The sequence below is a fragment of the Haliotis rufescens genome, unplaced genomic scaffold (assembly GCF_023055435.1).
Source record: "Haliotis rufescens isolate VD_foot unplaced genomic scaffold, xgHalRufe1.0.p SCAF_22, whole genome shotgun sequence".
Lineage (NCBI taxonomy): Eukaryota > Metazoa > Mollusca > Gastropoda > Lepetellida > Haliotidae > Haliotis > Haliotis rufescens.
The window spans coordinates 5,256,875-5,279,168 of record NW_025963913.1 but is presented as its reverse complement, the minus strand read 5'-3'; the positions used below and the strand labels follow the sequence as shown (position 1 = coordinate 5,279,168).

Here is a 22,294-nt window from a genome sequence, read left to right as displayed (position 1 = left end):
GAGAATGATTTTTTTTCATCTTTTTGTAATATTTGATTTTTAAAATATTTATGACAAAAAATGTTATGACAGAATCACAAATTCAATGATCAGAACAAAATAGGATGTATCATAATAAAATGATGATAATATCGCAAAACATGGAACATGTATGTTAGGCCCTACTACTAACTTTCTGCTGTTCCCCGCCATGAAATTGCTGGAATATTGCTAAAAGCAGCATAAAACCATACTCACTCATTCACCCTACTACTAACTACATACACTTTCATTACATTTGATCAAAAGATTTCCGAGTTATTGCATTTTGAAAAGCAGAATGGAACCTGTTGAACAAATTCAGGTTTCATCATTGAAGTTTCCGCTTCATTGGTTCAGTGGATTCTGAGGAGTGGATGTTTCCAGAGCCGACAACGCCGATGGATCCCGGACATGCTCACATGACTTTCAGTTACAACTAAATGTGAGCTAATAAAGGGGTGTAATATTATGTTATTTGGTTCAATAACATGTATGGCAGCTCATACAACACAACACAACACACAAATTAATATAGAAAATGTTTTAATGGTCATGATACAGCTTATATACATCTGACATCATACACACAACCAACTGTCATTCCCACATTCTGTCTGTCCTCCGTAACACATCTGATCGTGCAGGGGTCATTACAAACAAATGAACTCCACATGTGGCACTATCATCACAAAGATTCTTTCCCCTACATTTCCCCTAGATCAAATTTCCAAAACAACCAGATATATTTGTTATCTAAGCCCTAACTTCCCCATCAGTAGTGTCAACATTTTCTTTTTTAAAGGTTTTGACGTCTGCAAATGTACGTGATACCTGTCTTTTCAGAAAGACATTTTGACAATGGTAAGTATTTACTTAATTACAAATTAAATAAATGCTATGAAACCAGACAGCCAGGTCAGCTTCTTCATGCCTATGCAGCATGACCCTAAGGGCCAAATATAGCCCCATGAATAAATAAGCCCATCCAACATATTTTCACTAATTCTACCCATCTACTTGAAGCGCATCCACAATTGTTTAGCATAAAAAGCATGCAAGCATGTTCAGGGTGCTGATATCTATAGTGGGAGGAGAATGCTTGTCTTAAACATAAAATGGCAAACAAAAGGGAAAAGGTTTAATGTCCTGTTCTGAATTATGAAGGCTGGAATTCTGTTATCAAGGGAACCATTATACTTAAGAATGACAACTTGTGAAATAATATCAATCGAGAACAATAACATTGTCTGCTCATGTCTAAATTATAACAAACATAGGAACACATTTCTCGAGAATTTTGTGTGGCTAAACTGGAACAGTGATGTCCGACTAGTGAGATCTAACCCTGCAATGTACTTCCGTACTACAGGACACTAGTATTGGAACACATAAGTTGTACATCTCTTATCTTAACACAATGTCATCTGAAGTATAGTCACATCAGTGTCGGAAATAAAGCCTGCCAGCTGAGACTGGTGACATTTCAGTTGGATTGAAGTATTATTACCTTTAACACAAGCACATCTTCCCGAGGCAAGGGTGTTAAATGACTACAAAAGTCCAGTTTCCCCCCTAGCTGAACTACGATGGAATTATGTGGCTCGACCGTAGCTCCACTAGTGGCTATTATGAGTTATGTCCCTCCTATTGACCAATCAGATTTCACCTCTCATATCACTTGAAATTGCTTCAAACAAAATGGCAGCACCCAGTCAAGACGATCTGATCGATAATCAAGATCCCACGAAGTGCATCAAATCACTTGAGCACCTTGATTAATAACATGAAATGATTTGGAAAATATCTGTTGACGCCATGTTTATGAACCGGATGTCATGTACTCTTAGAATGAACACAATGGGGAGACTATTTTTATCCATGATTATGTAATGTTAGTAGATCATAATAATGTAACTAGCAGATGTGTGACTTCATGGACAACCCTTCCCCACCAGGTACCAGTAGAAAATACTGCTATTATAACTACACCAGTCGCACACCTCCATAATAAATCTTCTCCCAACAAGTTTGTGGTATTAAGGAATTTATGCCATAACAATATCAAAAACAACAAGTCTTACATGTCATTAATAATGTAAAATGAACATATACCAACAGTTATTTCACAATGACCACATAAATAGCAGAATATATACATAACCTTTCAAGTGACAACCAAGTTGTCAAAATGGCAAAGTATTTGGGACAGTTGTACGAATTGTTACATGGATCAGTCACAAACACAGTTAATCTCAGCAGCAGACACTCCCACTCCTGACTGTAACTCGGTATTAACAAGTTTACAATGGCTCCACCAGATGGTGGTATATACATTGTTATTGAACACAATCAGCAGTAGGATCCATCACTGTAAACCAGGGGTTGAATGACACTGTCTCCCGATTACTAGAGTATTGATTATTTATACCATAAACCTGGTATCCCTATTATTAGGATAGTGATCGTTTAATAGAAATTACAAGCTTCATGACATGGCTGAATGGCTATGCAAAATTAGGACAAGCACCAGCAAGCAGCCATCTCATTTCCACTTTCAGACAAACACATTTTTTCTAAAATCTGACAATTAGGTAGTGTATTTTAAAAATCCGACAATCAGGTGTATTTTTCAAACTGAATCATCTCCTATGCAGTTTCAAAAGTGAATTGCTGAAAACAAATTGTTTTGATTCATAGAGGAAATACATTTTTGTAGATGGTTTAAGATAGGTAAAGGTGACCTCAAGCACAACAGACAAACGTGACACTAAGACATCCAGTGGTCTGAGGGCATCACACCAGGAATAATATAAGTTAATCGGCACACATCCCATTAGACCCAAGTGTGTCAAGAGGTTTGAACTTGAGTCAGTGAATGGCAATGAAGTAGTCGAGAATAAAACCTCTTAAAGTGATGTGATCATTTCTTAGCTTCTGGCATGCCACAACCATGGACTTCTGTGTACTGCTTCAGTCCTTCACTACACCGCTAGCTGTCTTACATGATGATCTGAGGGTCTGGCACGGACTCGGAGATGGACTTGTGTGGCAGGATGCGACCTCCATTGATGTACAGTTCATCCTTTACTATAACATCCTCCCCAAGCACTGACACATTCTCCATCCGGACCTGCAACGTGAAACCCATCACTACACACACAGCCAATCTTCAAACTTCAGGGGAAAATGTACACCCATAATTCCAACCTGTTAGCTGTACAATGTCAAATAACTTTGTCATTAACTCAATGTTGAGTTTAGTAGTAATCCGAAATGTTTACATATCTGGTTTCCATTCACTTGGGAACTTTAAATAACCTCTTTCTTTTAAGATTCTTTCCTTCAGATGTGTACTGTAATTATTCCTCTCTGTCATTATGACATATAAACATCCATATATTACACTTAGTGTCATTTTGTCTTATTTTGTTCATTAACTCAATTACCTATTAGTCTGGTCTAGATTCTGTTAGTACAGGCAATTGTCATACAGCAGGAATATTGCTAAGGATTTAGCAAAAAGAACATTACAGCCTAAGTGTAGGGACTACTCACCCAGTTGCCCACTGTACAGTTCCAGCCGATAATACAGGACTCCAGCCAGGAGTGAGACTTGATGGTCGCACCTTTGAGCACTGTACACCTTTTTATACAAACACCATCTTCTATGACAACATCTGGGCCTAATGTAACATTGGGGCCTATTCGACAGTTGTTTCCAAGTTTGACACTGGGATCCTGGACAGAAAAAAACCCATATATGAACAGACAGATAGATTGAGCCTGCGCACTAACATCTATAAATGTTTTCACCATCAATAGAAACAAATCTATTACTGTATCAGGAGCTTTTCAATTTATTTATTTGGACATTGTTCAAAGTATTGTTTTGCAATTTTGTGTTTACTGCAATGTTTTTGAGAAAACAATAACGGTAAACTATGTAAAGCAAAATGTCCCCGTATGATGGCTATTGTGCTTTCTGCTGGTCCCTTGAGGCTACAACAGAATTCTGGCACATTCAAACAAACTTACAATCAGCACATTGCCAACAATGGAAGGACCTTGGTGTAGCTTCTCTGGGTGATTGTGTTTGAGGGAGTTGAGATATAAACACATTCCTGTCAGGAAGTCCTTGGGCTGACCAACGTCCATCCAGAAACCTGCAACACAACACCAAACATCAGACATGTTCACACTCATGACCAACAGAAAGAAAACTGGTAGAACAATACACACTAACGATGCCTACATTGAATTCATGCTTGCAAGACAAAACTACACACATACTTTGTTTATATCAGCTACCAAGCCTTTACATTTCAGTAGATTGTCAGAGGTGTTAAATGGTAAACGTTCCAGAAAATGATGTTCTCATAAGGTTCCACTATACACTGAAGAAATTAATCTCTAAAACTTCACTCACACTCCAATTAAAATCATGAAGAAATTAATCTCTGAAACTTAACTCACACTCTAATTAAAATCATGACACAATTTCCAAATCTACAAAACTAGAACCTCACTGCTAACATCAGAACCTTTACAGGACCTAATTCTGCCTTCATGACTGAGTGAGTGAGTGGCAATATGGCATGCCTGAGGGATACAAATCTGCCCAGCAAATTGTGGTGCCTTGCACTTCTGGGCCACGTGTGTATAAAATAGTAAAGTATATTTCTCTCCCTTGTGGAAATGATGATTAAACCTACCTTGTAATTCCATTGCATAGAGTTCACCATCTTGGGCCATAAAGGGAAAAACTTCTTTCTCTATCGATGTTGGTTGCAGCTGAAAATTTAAACCCCCAATGGAATAAGGTGATTGCCAAAGACACACTTTGTATTACATTCGAAACCCCCACGATTGATAGTGTTCATGACTCTGAAGTAACATTGTTTCTTCTTATGTCATTTGATGTCAGGTATTACTGCTATTGCCTCTTATTTTGTAGTGTCGTGTTACTTACTTGTATTCTGAACCTACAATCCTCACAATTCTGTTTAACATTTTCAGCTAGAGTTGTAGATGTTTGCAGTCTGGGATGAACCATATTTCTTTCACATGGTGAGTGGATGGATGGTCTTGTTAAACTACGAGTGTTTTTTTTATATATGTTCCTGTGATTTTACAAAATGTTGCAGAGTCTATAAATGGTACTTGAATAAATGTAAAATTCACCATATCATTTTTGTATCAGTATGTTAAATGGAGTCCAACTCTTGTTATCACACAGGTAGTGTTATAGTGAACATTTTTATCTTGGTTGGGTGGAATAATTTATTCTAGTATGAATATTTTTACTCCAGCAGATCACTTTGAACATTTAAGACCATTACTTGCATTTATGCCCAAGAGGAGATAATTTAAGTGATTGATCAAGACATGTTTCCAACCAATCTTACCTTAATACGCTTGAGCATGGACGGACTCAGGATGTACATTCCAGCATTGATCTTGTTGGACACATATTCTGGGGGTTTCTCCACAAACCGGTTGATCCTGCCATTCTCTGCATCGTACACCACAACACCATACTTGGAGGGCTCCTCTACTTTCGTCACCTGAGAACATTCACAAATACTCTCAACCACTCTATTTCTGCATGTAGATTCATATTTCTTAGGGCTATAAAGCACTTCTATGTCAATAAATCTATTTTGGCTCTCACCCTTGCCAAACAAGGCTGGAATTTTCAGGCTCGATAGTAGCGCCACCAGTGGCTATTGCAAGTTATGTGTCTCCTATGGACTAATCAGATTCCTCCTCTCAATATCACTTGCAGTTGTGTCGAAATGCGTCCAGTCAAGACAATCAGATCGATTATCAAGATCTATATTGTAATAAAACAGGTCTTACTTCACGAAGTGCATCAAATCACTTGAGGATCTTGATTAAAAACATGAATATATTTGCAAAATATCTGTCAACGCCCAGTTGGCGGTGCACATGTTTTGCAAATCCTATAGACGACCGAAATGTGTATGTTGAAATCCATGTTGTTTATTAACCGGATCTCTCGTTCGTTACGTGACTTTGATTGCACTATGCCTAGACTCGTTAGTCCAGCCAAAATCTTACTCCAGAATTCCAGCCTTGTTTGGCAAGGGTGGAAACTGGATTTTAATAGTAAGTTAAAGCCATTGCTTCGGTAAGATGGACAGAACTTGCATTTTTAAAAAGGATTATTGGAACTTTCAAGCTTCTTGTACTGAAGCTCCATGTAGGATAAGGTCTCACGTGACTCAACATTCATCTATTAACACAAGACATCAGTTAACTCATTATTCATCAGAAAACACACCATTTATCGGGTAGCACAATTTTCACCGAGTAACACAATATGTAAGATAAGGTATCAGGTAACAACATTCATCAGTTTTGTTTGTTTGTTTGTTTGTTTGTTGTTTAATGCCGCACTCAGCATTATTCCAGATATCAAGTCTGGACCAGACAATCACTTGACTGACATCATGAGCATCGATCTACCCAATGGGGATACAATGACATGCATCCGGGTTAGAATATGTCTTTAACAACCCATGCTTGCCGTAAGAGGCGACTAACGGTACTGGTGGTCAGACTTGCTGACTTTGTAAATGTATCTCTTCGTATCTGAATTGTGTGGATTGATGCTCATGAAGTCAATTACTGGATTGTCTGGTCCAGACTTGATTATTTACAGACCGCCATCATACTGCTGGAAAATTGCTGAGTGTGGCGTTAAAAAATATACAAAAAAACAACAAATCAAAGCACCTACCACAATGGTTCCCTCTTTGCCATGGTTCCTGTGAAACAGCAGCATGTCTTTAAAGGGAAAGTCACAGATGATGTCGCTGTTGAGCACAAAGAAGGGATCCTCATCCTGTGTGAGCAGCTCTCGGGCCAGGGCCAGAGGACCAGCTGCAACACAAATACACATAACTCCTATATTACACAAAACACATACACATGCTGCACATATATATATAATTTTTTAATTTGAAGTTTACACGATATACGGCTTTTCAATTGGACGAGAGGTCGGTCACATGACCGCGAAATTGACGTTCATAAGTGTATGAATGACACAATTTGACATTCATACGTTTTTCACGAGACTGTGTTCTTGAAATGATGTAAACACTGACGGACTACTTCCACATTCCCTGGGAAACCCCTGGGAATTCCCTTGGACGAAAACATACATAAGCGTTGTTTCTGATCTTTTAGTACCTTTAATCTTGGTCTCTGCGTTTCAGTATGCACTGATAAAAGTCAGAGAGCTTGACTGCATGATTGTTCACGAATATCCTCGCTACGGCTCATCCTAATGAGCAAATGAAGAAATGCACATCCAAATTATCGTAGTATCGACTCAATCCGTGTCTAGGCTGACAGTGACCGTCTCCAGCAAACTATGAATTTACCTTAGTGTCTGTTTGACACATCTTTAATCACCTTTCAATGATCGGCCAGTTGATCAATGATGACTAACACATGTAACCGCCACAGGTTCATTAACAACTTCGGAAATCGCTCCCGTCACGTTTATCGTGTTGGCCATTTTGACGTCTTGTACTTGATGTAAATGTATTACGACGCGCTGTCATTGTGACTGACTTACTTAGGTAGTTCTTTAAAGACATTTCTCATCTAATGGTAATATTATTTGAACACATGTGTTGTGTAAGATGTTTCTGAAGAGAAAGTTATGCATCCATACGCTCATGTCAACTCTCTTTTTCAGGAACTATTTTATTCCGCGATATAGCTGGTTGTTGTATGGCTGTCAGTGTAAACATGACGTCACACGTACTAAATGAAATTGTGTTTAGATCTTGGCCTACATCCTTTGAGGTATGAAATTGTGATAAAAAAACTATAAGAATTGACTTTCACTTTGTGTGAGTTTACTGGAGTATGAACCTTCATAGTGTGAGTGAGTGAGTAAGTTTGATTTTACGCCGCTTTTGGCAATATTCCAGCAATATCACGGCGGGGACACCAGAAATGGGCTTCACACATTGTACCCATGTCGGGATTCGAACCTGGGTCTTTGGCGTGACGAGCGAACGCTTTAACCACTAGGCTACCAGACTGCCCTATGAACCTTCATAGAGTGAGGGCCAAACATTGTATGAACAGGGTCGCAAGCTCCGACATTCATACAGTTTGGCCCCCACTCTATGAAGGTTCATACTCCAATGAACTCACTACAAAGTGAAGGTCAATTCTTTAATATACATGAATTACCGGTCCAAGCCTAATTTTATTGGTAAAAACCTGTAATTACGGGTACACAGAAATACTGTATATATATAGTGAGAGAGCGAATGTTGTTATACACTGCAGTCAGCAATAATTCAGTCCATCTGTTACAGTGGCAACCAGTGATTGAATGCACAAGCACTGATGAAAGCTGTCGGTGTACGACCACTTGTAATCAGTAAAATCACCAAGCCTGAGAACCTGATCATTCTCTGGGGTAGGCGAGGTCCCAAGGTACCTATATTTGTCTCAAGATTTGACTGAGTAATCAGTTTTAAACATACCTGTGCCAAGAGGTTCTGTTTCAAGTGATATTGTGATCTTAATTCCAAGCTGAAAACAAAACAATGAAAACATGAGTTGCTATTCATAGTCATAATATGTACTTGACATGTTCAAACTAATATAATTAAATACTTTGATTATATAAAAAAAAGCTTGTCTGATTAAAATGACTCTTATGACAATGTTTTTTCGCTTTATTTTTTAATGCACCCAGCAATATTCCAGCTACACGACGGCGGTCTGTAACTAATTGAGTCTGGTCCAGACAGTTCAGTGATTGACATCATAAGCGCCAGTATACACAATTGGGATACGATCACATGCATCAACCAAGTCAGCGAGTCTGAACAGTTAGTCACCTCTTACGGCAAGCATGGGTTCTAATGACAATGCACATATATGAAACACCAAGTTTCTGTCTACCGGTACACATTCTAGCATATAACAGGATGCATGACATGATTTGAGGAATTAAACAAAATTCTACGATGACATATTAAATCAATGAAGTTGAAAGTAAATACAAGATAAACTGTTTTCAGTTAAGAATTTCCAAATGTAGATGTGATATTTGTGAATAATTTGAAACTAAATGCAACAGTGTGAGATTTTCGAATCTGAAAAATGCATTGTATCAAATCAGAGGTGGCAACCTCATTTCTTTGCCTTATTATTCTACCAGGATAAACTGACAAAAACCTCTTTGGTAATAATACTGATGAGTAATGTGACAATCTGACTACAATCTATGTTTTATATTGCCAACCAGCAAGGTTTGAGAAAGAAATGGTTAAAAAACGCCTTTTTGCTTGACGCAGTCATCACCAATATCATTGTCTAACAGAAATTCGGTACAGCTAGCAAACCAATCAGAAAGCAGAAATTCTACAGATCAGCAGAAGGTTGTCCTCCCTACACTCACACATTCTCATGCAGATACCCTATTTCACACATTCTCATGCAGATACCCTATTTCACACATTCTCATGCAGATACCCTATTTCACACATTCTCATGCAGATACCCTATTTCACACATTCTCATGCAGATACCCTATTTCACACATTCTCATGCAGATACCCTATTTCACACATTCTCATGCAGATACCCTATTTCACACATTCTCATGCAGATACCCTATTTCACACATTCTCATGCAGATACCCTATTTCACACATTCTCATGCAGATACCCTATTTCACACATTGATTTCCTCCCATGTTGTTTCCTCACCTGTTGTTCCAAACACTTGAGTTCCTTCTCCATCTGCTCCGCTCGGTAACTGACAGCCAGGATGATGTGTTTAACACCTGCCTGGAACATAGCATGTGTGCAATCAGTACTCCGTCAAAACCTGCTGGAGCTAATGGTAGTATTAATAATTCCCGTATCACTCAGAAAACACCTGTCAGCTGATCACATATTCAGAACGCTTGGCTACCTCTATATTATAATACCATGGAGGTAGTCTCATTGATGAAAGAAATCAGGGAGGGGGATAAAAGGGTCGCATGTCTCAAATATTAACTTTCATATGAACTCTCATAAGTGAGCGAGTGATTGGGGCAGTCAAATCAGGATGTGTCAGAGTCATGTAGAATGAAAGCCAAAAGGGTATTGCTTTGATAAAACATCTGAGCCTGGATATTGGGCTGACTGTTGACCCTGGTGGGGCCTTAGAATGCTGAAACCACTGTGTCCCCTTCTCCAGTTATACTGAACACACCAGAAAACATTAACGTGCAATATTTCACCATGTTCCCTTAAGTATTTCCATCAGTATATCTGTCCTCTTGTTATTTTCAATTTTCTATCTGTAAAGATGGTAAGTGTATCAGATTCCACAATGAAATAGCCCTGACAACTAACAGGTAAGAACATAATTCAGACACAAAATGATATGATATTTCAACCTCTATAAATTCTGAAGCATGTTTTAATGACACATTGCTGAAAAGGAAATGCATGAAACAATTTGAGAAATTGACTTGAGTAAACAATGTATGACAGCGCAGTCAGGACTATTACAGCTAAACATGGCAAGTCCTCCAAAATGGATCAGACAAACATGATAGTACAATGTCACTGTCAGCCAGGCAACACATTTTAACAGTCAGCATGAGGTGTGGGTGATATACTCTCCCGTGTAGTCTCTTGTGTGCTAGGGTATCAGGACACAATTAATGTTGTCCAGTGTCTCTATCAACTACAGACTCCTCCCTGCTGACTAAGTACCTGGATATTTTCATTGTCCAAGGACAAATAGAACAAGCTTCTTGTAATTATCTACCAAAAGTTGGTGCAATAAATGATGGTGCATGAAACTTTGAATGGGTGGAACATGTTACTTAAGTAGTATTGATAAAGACAAAAACATGCATCTCCATTCCTTGGCTCATGATAATGATAATGATGTAAAGAGATGAAACAGTTACCTCAACTAGAGCCTCCACTTGGTGCAGCAGCATGGGCTTGTTCCCAAACTCCACCAGCGGCTTGGCTTTACTGAGCGTCAACGGACGTAACCGTGTGCCGTACCCGCCCACCAGGATCAGAGCCTTCATGTTGCCTAGTTCTGTAACAACACCAAATGTATCACCATACAGTGTGTGTATCACCATACAGTGTGTGTATCACCATACAGTGTGCGTATAACCATACAGTGTGTGTATCACCATACAGTGTGTGTATCACCATAGTGTGTATATCACCATACAGTGTGTGTATCACCATACAGTGTGTGTATCACCATAGTGTGTATATCACCATACAGTGTGTGTATCACCATACACTGTGTGTATCACCATACAGTGTGTGTATCACCATACAGTGTGTGTATCACCATACAGTGTGTGTATCACCATACGGTGTGTGTATCACCATACAGTGTGTGTATCACCATACAGTGTGTATCACCATACAGTGTGTGTATCACCATACAGTGTGTGTATCACCATACAGTGTGTATCACCATTCAGTGTGTGTATCACCATACAGTGTGTGTATCACCATACAGTGTGTGTATCACCATACAGTGTGTATCACCATACAGTGTGTGTATCACCATACAGTGTGTGTATCACCATACAGTGTGTATCACCATTCAGTGTGTATCACCATTCAGTGTGTATCACCATACAGTGTGTGTATCACCATACAGTGTGTGTATCACCATACACTGTGTGTATCACCATACAGTGTGTGTATCACCATACAGTGTGTGTATCACCATACGGTGTGTGTATCACCATACACTGTGTGTATCACCATACAGTGTGTGTATCACCATACACTGTGTGTATCACCATACACTGTGTGTATCACCATACAGTGTGTGTATCACCATACAGTGTGTGTATCACCATACACTGTGTGTATCACCATACACTGTGTGTATCACCATACAGTGTGTGTATCACCATACAGTGTGTGTATCACCATACACTGTGTGTATCACCATACAGTGTGTGTATCACCATACACTGTGTGTATCACCATACACTGTGTGTATCACCATACACTGTGTGTATCACCATACACTGTGTGTATCACCATACAGTGTGTGTATCACCATACAGTGTGTGTATCACCATACAGTGTGTGTATCACCATACACTGTGTGTATCACCATACACTGTGTGTATCACCATACAGTGTGTGTATCACCATACACTGTGTGTATCACCATACACTGTGTGTATCACCATACACTGTGTGTATCACCATATGGTGTACAACTAATACACAAGCAAGGGACATGCAGTCCACATCCAGGTGACCGAACTGTTACACACTGACATGAAATTCATTGCTTAACCAAAGTGAGTCACTGAATGTTGTTTTGCACTGTAATCAGTGATAGCATGTAACACAATGTAACACAATGTTCGGACACGAAATAACCAGTGGTCAAAGGTGTGAGCGGGGATGACGTCACACAGTCACCGTTGGTCTTTCATTGTGGTCACCTAGTGAGTCACCACAGAATTGGTCAACAACCCGGTTAGAATAGGTCTTCAGCAGCCCATGCTGGCTGTAGCGACTATGCTTGTCATAAGAGACAACTAACGGTGACTTGGTGGAAGTCAGACTTCAATAAGTGCAAAGAGATGAACGGGATATAAGAACTCCACATCATTTGTCAGGATACAAACAAATTGCTGTGTGAATACAAATTTCTGTTTTGCAAAAACAAAAAACCAGCTGTCAACAGCAAGACTTGAACCAACATCCAATTATTCTTCCAATGATGGATCAGCGACCAAAATGTGACAGATGTGGAAGAAAATATAAATATTAAGAGTTTCATTTAAGCTTACTTCCTGACAAGCTTTAGTAATATAATGAAAACAAAAAGCTTCTATCTGGTTAATACTGCTTCGTGGATTATACAACATACAATGCTCACATGCATGATGTCCCTGCTCCACGGTCTTGTTACACCACGTAATTAACCCAAGACATTGTAACTGCCATGATGCTACAGCTGTTGCCAGCGATTCATAAACTAACAGACCAGTCTCAGTGTTTCAGATCGGTTCATTTTCTTTGACACAGACTCACTGTTATCCAAAGTGTCCTAAGACATGGTAGAAGAATGTCCTATTAAAGTTGATAAAATGCCCCAATGTCAATAATCTTAAGCAAAAACACTGGGTCTGGTGAACTGTGGTCATCCCTTTGTCAAAATGTTTACCAACATTGAATATACAACAAGTACAAAGCAATGTGTAAGTTTTAGTAGCAGCTTTTCTCTAGAATACTCAGAAGTGAAGAAAAAGTATAATTGAGTGTAATGTCATCTAATAATGGGGTGAGAAAATGTTTCTTCAAAACCATGTGCAACACAAGAAAGGACTGAAAACTGAATTCATAGTTAGTATTTATGCTATTACCAGGTATTGTTATTTCCAATGCAAACTACTGAAGCAGCCATGTTAATAATTTACAATGTCAAGCAGTCCTCCACATGCACAGCTACACAAGTTGACCCCACCCAAATTCTCTTTTGTCCTGGCCACTCTCCATTCTAACTCCCTGTGTACACGACTACCTGCCCATTGCTGTCTGTCTGTATATCACTCTGTAACACAGACTCCAACATCATAGTATTCTTTCTTGCTCTACTAGTTTTGTCCCATACCTCCTAGATCTTGTGAGGACAAGGATCTCTTCACTTTCATCCTAACCAGCTTGTCAGATCAGTTCATTTTCTAGGACACATACTTTCTGTCACCCTAAATTGTTTTCAAATACAGATTGATAAAGAATGAAAATTTGAAAAGAAAAAAGAAAATGTCCCATGACATTTGTCTCTAGCAAAATCACTGCTTAAATTCTAACACTATTGATCATTTAATCCTCAATCTATCACTACTGACGTAGCACTTATCACTCACAAGTAGAGGCATTCTGACATATATTCAATGATTAACTGCAACACATGTTGATGATGTGACCGACAGATATAGTTAACTTAATTGTCACAAGTTAAACACACACTGATAAGAGCAATTTTAAAACATAAAACATGCTTAACATCAAGCCAGATCTTTCTGATGAAAACTTTATATTAGGCACATATGTAGCATGACTGCCTTCTCTGCCACTGTGTGACTGCTACAGGTGTGTGTTGTGTGTGGCCAGTGACATTGCTCACAACACAATGGCAGGGATTAAGTATAGAAAGCTAGTAAGCTACATCTAAGCATTTCACATTATGACAATGATCTTGGTGTACTCAGTAACTGTCAAACTGACCTGACAGTACTTCAACTTTTAACATTAGGGCTATAACATGGGCCCCTTTCATGCTTTATTTCACACGGCCTTACAAAATAACCACCTCACGATCTATCTCAATGTAATACAAAACGTCCACGCTTTACATTATCAAACATCAACTTTTGTCTCAAGTGTTGATTTAAGTTCTCATCTCTTATTCCACAGGTTTGATTAACAGTAATATTAAATGAACTTGATGTCACTAAACAGCATAACATTACCTTTCTTCATGGTTGCCTAAGTCCAAGGTGTGATGTGTGACGTAGCCTGTCGATACCAACACTGACACACATGGAGGCATTGAGTTTATATGTGGGGGCCACAGCAAACAATCCTTTGCTTCATACAAGCTGGTACATGATTGATGGCTGCATACCAACACAGTGCTGGGACTGCTGCCCTTCGTACAGTCAATCTGAACATTCAACCTTCAGTAGACAGACTCAAAAGGATAAGCCTAACTGGAGCCTGAACTGCTATAATTACTTTTTAATTCTTTCTTTGATTTAGACAAGTGCAGATTATGACTTCTAATTAAGAGTATTGTTATCTGATATATTTGCTCCACAAGCTTGTTAATTTACCTTTGACAGAACAATGTAGCTTGATTTACATATAAGCGTGGCCTTACACTTTGCAAAACACACACAATGTTTTATTGTTCTTTGATCATGTTGATTAAAATCAGCATTAGAAATTAGCACTAGTCCTGTAGTCCTTGCCAAACTGCCCAATAGTTAAGGTATCAGAAGGACTAGTAGAATTTTCCAACTTTTAAGGGTTTTGCTATATCTTATTATATGGACTAGTGGACTAAAAATGTTAGTTTCAAGGTTTCTACTGCTGAAAATATGTTTATTATGAACATTATTTGTTTGTATTTCAAATACACTTCAGGGGTAGAAATTAACCTTTTTAGTCTACTAGTCCTTACAATGATAACACTTAGCAAAACCCTTAAAAAATGGCTAATTTCTACTAGTCCTCATGATACCTTAAGAATTGGCCAGTTTGGCAAGGACTACCGGACTAGTGCCAATTTCTAATACTGCACTTTTATAACGTAGTCTTCCAATTCTCCAAAAATAATCTTCACAACATTTTAATCAAATTAATTAATCTGAATCAAATAGTCAATCATGACATAAAGAAACTATGAAAATATAATACCATCAGATAATCAGTTTTCAAAATAACTGTTGTTGCAAAAACAAAAAAAGTAACAATTATTTATCTAGGATTCCAAACAAAGTTCTCTTGACAGGCAGATGGGGCAAAAGCGTTTTTTGTTAAAAAAAAAAATGTTATTAAATTTTTCATTTTCTTAAATTCAAAAGTACCAGGTATTTTGACATTACCTTTCAACATTGCATTCAATGCAATAATGTAAAACTAATCGTTAAGCCTCTTCCTCTATATTGGTCCTGTTATCAGTGAAATACAAAGCTATAACATATTAGTTATATATTACTATAACAATATTTATTGGGAATTTTGGGCCCCTCAGGTCTGAATGAATCCCTGGAAAAAAAGCCTACCTACTTGAGACGACTCAACAACTGTTAGTCGCCTCTTACAACAAGCATGGGTTCCTGGAGACCAATTATCACCCAGATCTTCATGGGTCAGACATTTGGTAATGCCAGGAACCAGGGGTTATAACTACTGGTAGGAGCAGATTGACATCTCATAGTCAACTAGCAGAAATAACATCTTGGACTCTTGGACAATTGATTATAGTTTGTAAGCAGCGTTTTAGAGTTGTATTATCTAGGATTCCAAACTAACTGCCCAATTTGCAGGCAAATTGGGAAAATATTAGGGCTGTTACGATTCACTCTCGTATTCGGTGAATCGAACCGTAACCATTAATGAATTAAATTTGTTATTCATGGCCACTAGAATCGAATATTTATGAATATGCTATCATGTATATTTACATACCCTGTACCTAAAAATATCCATAACAACATATTATATGCATAGATTTCTTTCAATGACAACACTCTAATAATATTTAATTTGATAGTATTGTTGTCACTGGTCATTGTGCTTTTGAGCAGATACTAGTACCTGGATAAGTGCAGTATATAAATGTATAATTTATTAATAATTAACAAACAATGTCAAATAAATTATGATGTTATTGTTTCACTGAATATAATAAATACTACATAAACTGCTGACTTGTTATTGTAATTGTGAATTAATACTCATATTTGTTACTCTATATTCGTGATATGAATCGTATTCGCCTCATAGTGTATTCGTTGCAGCCCTAGAAAATATCATTATTTTCTCAAAATTACTTTCTTAAATTAGGATATATTATATTTCTTTCAACATATTAATAACAAGTCAATTGTGTAAAACAAAGTATTAAAGTTTCATTGATCCTCCTTACTGATCCTGTTATCAGTTTAACACAAGTCACCACCCACAAAGCCATAACATCCGTTGTACCAATAACTGCAACCAGTGGGAATGATTTTATTACAATTGGGGAATTTGAACTGACTGAACAGAGCAGCCTCCTTGAATGTCAAGACTTACAGGTTATCTGCCCCTTGTAAATGAATGTTGTGTGTCCCCTGACATAGGCTCAGGACTCACCCCGCTCCTTCACCCAGGACATGTACTCCAGGGGCGGAGTGGGAAAGCATGCTCAACAACTCCAGGCTAGCAAGCACCAGATGCTGAGATCGTATCCCACTAGTGACCAATTTTGTTTATAAACAGAACACTTTTAAAAATTAAAATTGATCAAGGGAGTTAACTGACTAAATAAATCCAATTGCCGAACTAGGTTGGAATTAAGGAGTTTTAATTTGACTGGACCTTACGAGTCTTTGCATAGCCCAATCAAAATAGCACAATGAAATCGACATCCGGTTCGTAAACTGCCGTACAGATGTCAGTCGATTGCAGGATTTGCAAAACGTGTACCGTCAACATGTCATCAACAGAAATTTTCCAAATGTTTTCATGTTCTTAATCGACCGCCTCCATGGTCTAGTTGTAGAGTGTCCGCCCGGAGACCAGAAGGTCCGGGGTTCAATCCCCGTCTTCGTCATACCAAAAGACGTTAAAAGATAGTACTTGTTGTTACCCTGTCTGGCACATATACACAGTATACTGACTCAGGGTAACAAAAAGTACCATCTTTAAACGTCTTTTGGTGTGACTTGGCCGTGGATCAAATCCCAGACCTTCTGCTCTCCAGGTGGACGTTCTACCACTAGACCACGGAGGCAGTCATCGTTGGGATGAAATCAAGGTGATATCACTGCAATGAAATTGCATCACAATGCTTTGCAGAACATTATGACATCATCATTTACCATGACATCATAATCAAATAACATCACTAATCTCTCAGCCAGTGAAGCAGGTAACCTGTACTTTTTTACACACAAGACAATGCGGAGCACCTTTAGAATACAGTACCACAACTTCTCGCAAGAACGATCTCTGCTGTAGGTCATGTCTCAAAGACAAGCAACCAGTTTTTGTGAGAATCCGTCTGACGCGAACTCACGACCTTCGGATTATTAGCCCGACAGCTAACCGACTGAGCTACGTCCACACTGTGAAACTAAGTGCAAATTTACCGCGTCATGCCTACAACATTATGGAACTGAACAAAAAGGGTCAAATAGGTGACGGACACTTATGAAGGTTACGGGTAGGCATAGTGTCTCTTGACTTTAGTCTACGGACACTTACGAATGATCCCGATGCCATTTGGCACAGTCGTCCCATTCCATAATCTATACAAATGCATACATTATTATTATCATTATTATTATCATTATTATTAATGATCCGATATGGCGCGAACTGAAAATGGCTCCAGACGTCAGACGTCGAACTCACGAGCACGCATGAATGACATGGTATATAATAAATAGTCGGGTGAATTTTGTGACAGAAAAGTGTGGTAGGAAACACTGTAGTGAGTGAGTGGGAGAGAGAGTTTGCCTTTACGCCGCTTTTAGCAATATTCCAGCAAGATCACGGCAGGGGACACCAGAAATGGGCTTCACACATTGTACCCATGTCGGGATTCGAACCCGGATCTTCGGCGTGACAAGCGAATGCTTTAACCACTAGGCTACCCGACCGCCCCAGGAAACACTGTAAGGATGATGTGGATAATAGTAAGGAACGAGGGAGGCATGAGCATGGCTAGTGACGACACAACGGTGAGTTCGCTTTTGAATCAGTACTGAAACAATGTAGCCGGTGAAAGTGGCTTGTGTGAATGTTCCAGGACAGTTTCCAGTAGCCAAAGTATTGGACACAAAACCCTTTCATCCTTTTAACTTGACGTTTTTGTGTGAAGAATATTAGGAGCCGCTATAAAATTTATAATCGCCACTAAACGGGTAGATCTACCTAACCCTTATGATCATAAGGGGATCCAAGGGCTAAGGATAGAGTTCGGGGTAACCTACCCTAACACTGCCGACATTTGGATGTGTTCAGCTCCTATATAATATCCCTGTGCATAATAATGAATATTAATGAACCGAAAAAAATAACATATGTATATAAGTTCCCATTTATAACCATTTTAGCCACTTGAATTACGAGAAAAACGAAATAAAAAATATATAAAAAATAAAAGTGCTTTCGTAAACTAGCGCTTGCTATAAAATGCGCCGCGGCAGGCTATATTTAGTAAACAAATATTCAAAACTCTCAACACTGCTGGGCGTATTCAAAGATATTGCGTGTAGAGATGATAGATCACTGGGAGGAGCTTATGCACACTCCCCTGACCCCTGACAACACAGGGCATTGTTTCGCTGGTGTGACTTGCAACAAAATACAACAAATTACGTCATAGGTTATTGTCACGTGTTTGAAAGGTTTGTGGTACTATATTCCAAAGGTAGGCCTAAATTAAGTCAAAGGGTATTGTCAAGTGTTTGAAAAGTTTGTGGTACTGTATATTCTTAAGGTAGGCCGACAATGCTTATTATGGATTACAAACCGAAAAGGTTTGGCAAGGACTACAGGACTAGTGTGAATTTCTCACGCTATATATAAACATGCCACATCACAACGCTGTTATATTGCTAAGTACAGTTTTCAACAACAAACAATTTACCAAGGTTGATTTAGATAATATACTGACCAAAGAGCCAATGCTGAAATTTACCATATTATCCCTCCAAAGAGATATTTTTTTATAAGAGAACTGAAAACATTCTGAGAGAATATAGCATTAGAAATTGGCACTGGTCCTGTAGTCCTTACCAAACTGCCCAATAGTAAAGGTATCATAAGGACGAGAAGGGTTTTGCTATATGTTATCATTATAAGGAGTATTGGACAAAAACTGTTAGTTTCTAACCCTGGAATATTCTCAATCTTGCACAGAAATGACTGTAGTGTCACTGGATTAATCAATAGTCACAGGTGTGAGTATGTTTTCACAACGATTTCTCAGCCATGTCAGGGCTGATACATGACGACTTATCGGCTAACATCAATGTGGGAATCGAACCGGCTCTTCTGCATGATGAGAGAACGCTTGAACCACTTGGCTACCCCAGTGCACCATCTCAACTGAACACAACTCGTGTGCATCAAAGAGACGTTAGTCTTGTTGCATACATAAGTTGGACAAACACCTAAATCAAAGAAGTGAGATATTTCATCATAAACTAGTGACAGATTTGACAGTACTTTTGGATGTCATGAAGTGCGAGTAAAGTCGAACTGTTCACGTCAACATGGACCACGGTTTGCGTAATGGGTGCTATTATTTGCTGATAATTCAGACTATCCACTCATAATTTATTGTTTTCCATTCAAACACTTACATTCTTTCTTGTCAAAGATGCACTAACGTTCTCTTGCCACGACGCTACTGGATTTCGAAACGAGGCTAACAGGATGTTCCTGCCACACCCCCAACGAGCATTCGGGAGTAATCGGTAAGTTACGGATATTACGGCTGTGCCCGGTAGCATGGAGATTATTAAAATTTATCATGTGTGCTCTGATTGATCAACATTTATCGTCTGCTATGTGATTCAACGACATATTCCTCTAAATCCGTGATGACATACTGTCATACGTAACACAAATACTCGCTTGAATAAGACGGGGATACAGTTATGGTGAAACTGTACAGTTCAACCGATTTTATATAGATCTAGTCGTCGAAATTATAAAGTCGTCCGAATTATTTTTAGGAACACAACTTTTTACAGATATAGCAAGTTACAAACACTATTTCTAGGCGATAGACCGTATGTGATCTTATATTTAATACATATTAGCGAAAATATATTCCGGACATCAACAATATATCCACCACGAACAACGTGGAAATATAGGGTGCATGCAGGCTAAAATGGCACCTCAGCAAAACGTCACCGATTTCATCCGACGAAAACGAGTTATATCCAGAAGTATTTATGCTTTATTCTTCGTAACACTGACACTACTTGTCACCATATTTCCCACACAGCATATCATTGTCATCGATTGATTCTATGTTTGTCGTCTGTCAGGAATACCTTGGTAGTTTGAAAATATATATATGTTAAAACATGAAATCAGAGACCATATGGGTAGCTAGATTATCTCTTTATGGAAAGGGATGCTCTCTGATGAAATACTCATCATACGAACCCATCTTATGTATTTTATTATTATTTTCTAGTTTCAGAAAAGAAAAAAGTAGTAAATTTGAGACATGGGAAATAGTTATCTGAAGGCTTTATAATTTCTCTTTCCTCGGGCAAAGTTGTTTTCAAAAGTAAGATGGTTGAATTTTTTCTGATTTATTTTTTATATTTAGAACAAACGTGTTGAGAGAGGAACGCTTTTTAGTTTTTCCCCACCAAGAATACCAACAAATTAACTCGACTCTTTGATACAATGTCGTTTATATAAAATGGTCTTCATTTATTTCAATTTTATGCTATAGTACGTATACGTGTTCGAAATATGAATACACCTATGCATTTAGGATAGTTTCAAGCCTGTGTAGATCTACCGTATCTATAAGAAAAAAACACACATTTAATTAGCTTATGTAGGCTATATAGAAAATAGAAACGAACCTGAAACACAATCTTGGTCAGTGTTTGTTTGTTGCTGAACGCCGCACTCAGCACAATTCCAGCGATAGGCCTATGACGGCGGTCTGTGATTGATATCACGAGCATCGATCCACGCAATTGGAATAAGATGACATGCATCAACTATGTCAGCGAGCCCGACCACTCGATCCCGTTAGTCGCCTGTTACGACAAGCATGGGTTGCTGAAGACCTGTCCTCTACCCGGCTCTTCACGGGGAAGACCAATAAGCATCTATTATATGTATAGTCTTTATTCGGTGAATCTCATCAGTAATTTACATATCACAATACAACATAAGCAAAGTACGACCTAAGACAATTAAAGTTTTCCGAAATTTATGAATTAACAGTAACAGTATAAATCTTACTAGACGAAAACGTAAATCGTCTTCAATAAAGCAAAACGCGACTACAAATATTTAAACATAGCCCACGAACTAAACCACCAGGTTCAAAAACTAGTCCAAATAGCCAAAAGTAGAGACTGAAACTAAAAATCTAAAAAACTACTCCAGGCACTACTCAAACTATACAATCTCATCTACCTAAACGGACAGGTTCCTACTCCCTGGAAACAGGCCCTAGTCATACCAATCCCTAAACCTAATAAACCAGCTAATCAAGCTAACTCATATAGACCAATATCCCTAACTTCAAACTTATGTAAAGTAATGGAATCAATGGCTAAAAATAGATTACAACATTACTTAACCCAAAATAACATCATAAACCCTGATCAAAGCGGTTTCACTCCTGGCCGCTCAACCCTAGATAACCTCGCCCGACTAGAACAAGATATTAAGACAGGACAACTAAATAAACAATATACCACAAGCATCTTCTTAG

At 38.4% G+C, this 22,294-nt stretch overlaps 1 protein-coding gene across 2 annotated transcripts; it reads right to left on the bottom strand.

Moving 5' to 3' along the window:
* Positions 1-547: 547 nt before the first annotated feature.
* Positions 548-20,267, bottom strand: LOC124136292 (mannose-1-phosphate guanyltransferase beta-like). 2 transcript variants are annotated; one of them, XM_046502176.2, is made up of 10 exons: positions 20,178-20,267; positions 10,995-11,134; positions 9,793-9,873; positions 8,559-8,607; positions 6,785-6,927; positions 5,427-5,585; positions 4,734-4,812; positions 4,057-4,184; positions 3,577-3,759; positions 548-3,151 (listed from the first exon to the last, which is right to left on the bottom strand). In XM_046502176.2, exons 2-10 carry the CDS (start codon positions 11,121-11,123, stop codon positions 3,020-3,022), a joined length of 1,083 nt encoding a protein of 360 aa, XP_046358132.1. In that variant the 5' UTR covers positions 11,124-11,134; positions 20,178-20,267; the 3' UTR covers positions 548-3,019. The 2 variants fall into 2 exon arrangements, with proteins under 2 accessions (XP_046358132.1, XP_046358131.1); XM_046502175.2 differs by lacking the exon at positions 20,178-20,267 and adding an exon at positions 14,565-14,711.
* Between the last annotated feature and the right edge of the window lie 2,027 nt (positions 20,268-22,294).

What these genes read in the sequence shown, in the direction of transcription:
- LOC124136292 (XM_046502175.2), bottom strand. An exon ending in GCAAAGAGGGAACCATTGTG is followed by an intron (nt 5,586 to 6,784) that starts GTAGGTGCTTTG and finishes GAATGTTCTCAG; the next exon opens with GTGACGAAAGTAGAGGAGCC. An exon ending in CTATGCAATGGAATTACAAG is followed by an intron (nt 4,185 to 4,733) that starts GTAGGTTTAATC and finishes GTTGTGTTGCAG; the next exon opens with GTTTCTGGATGGACGTTGGT.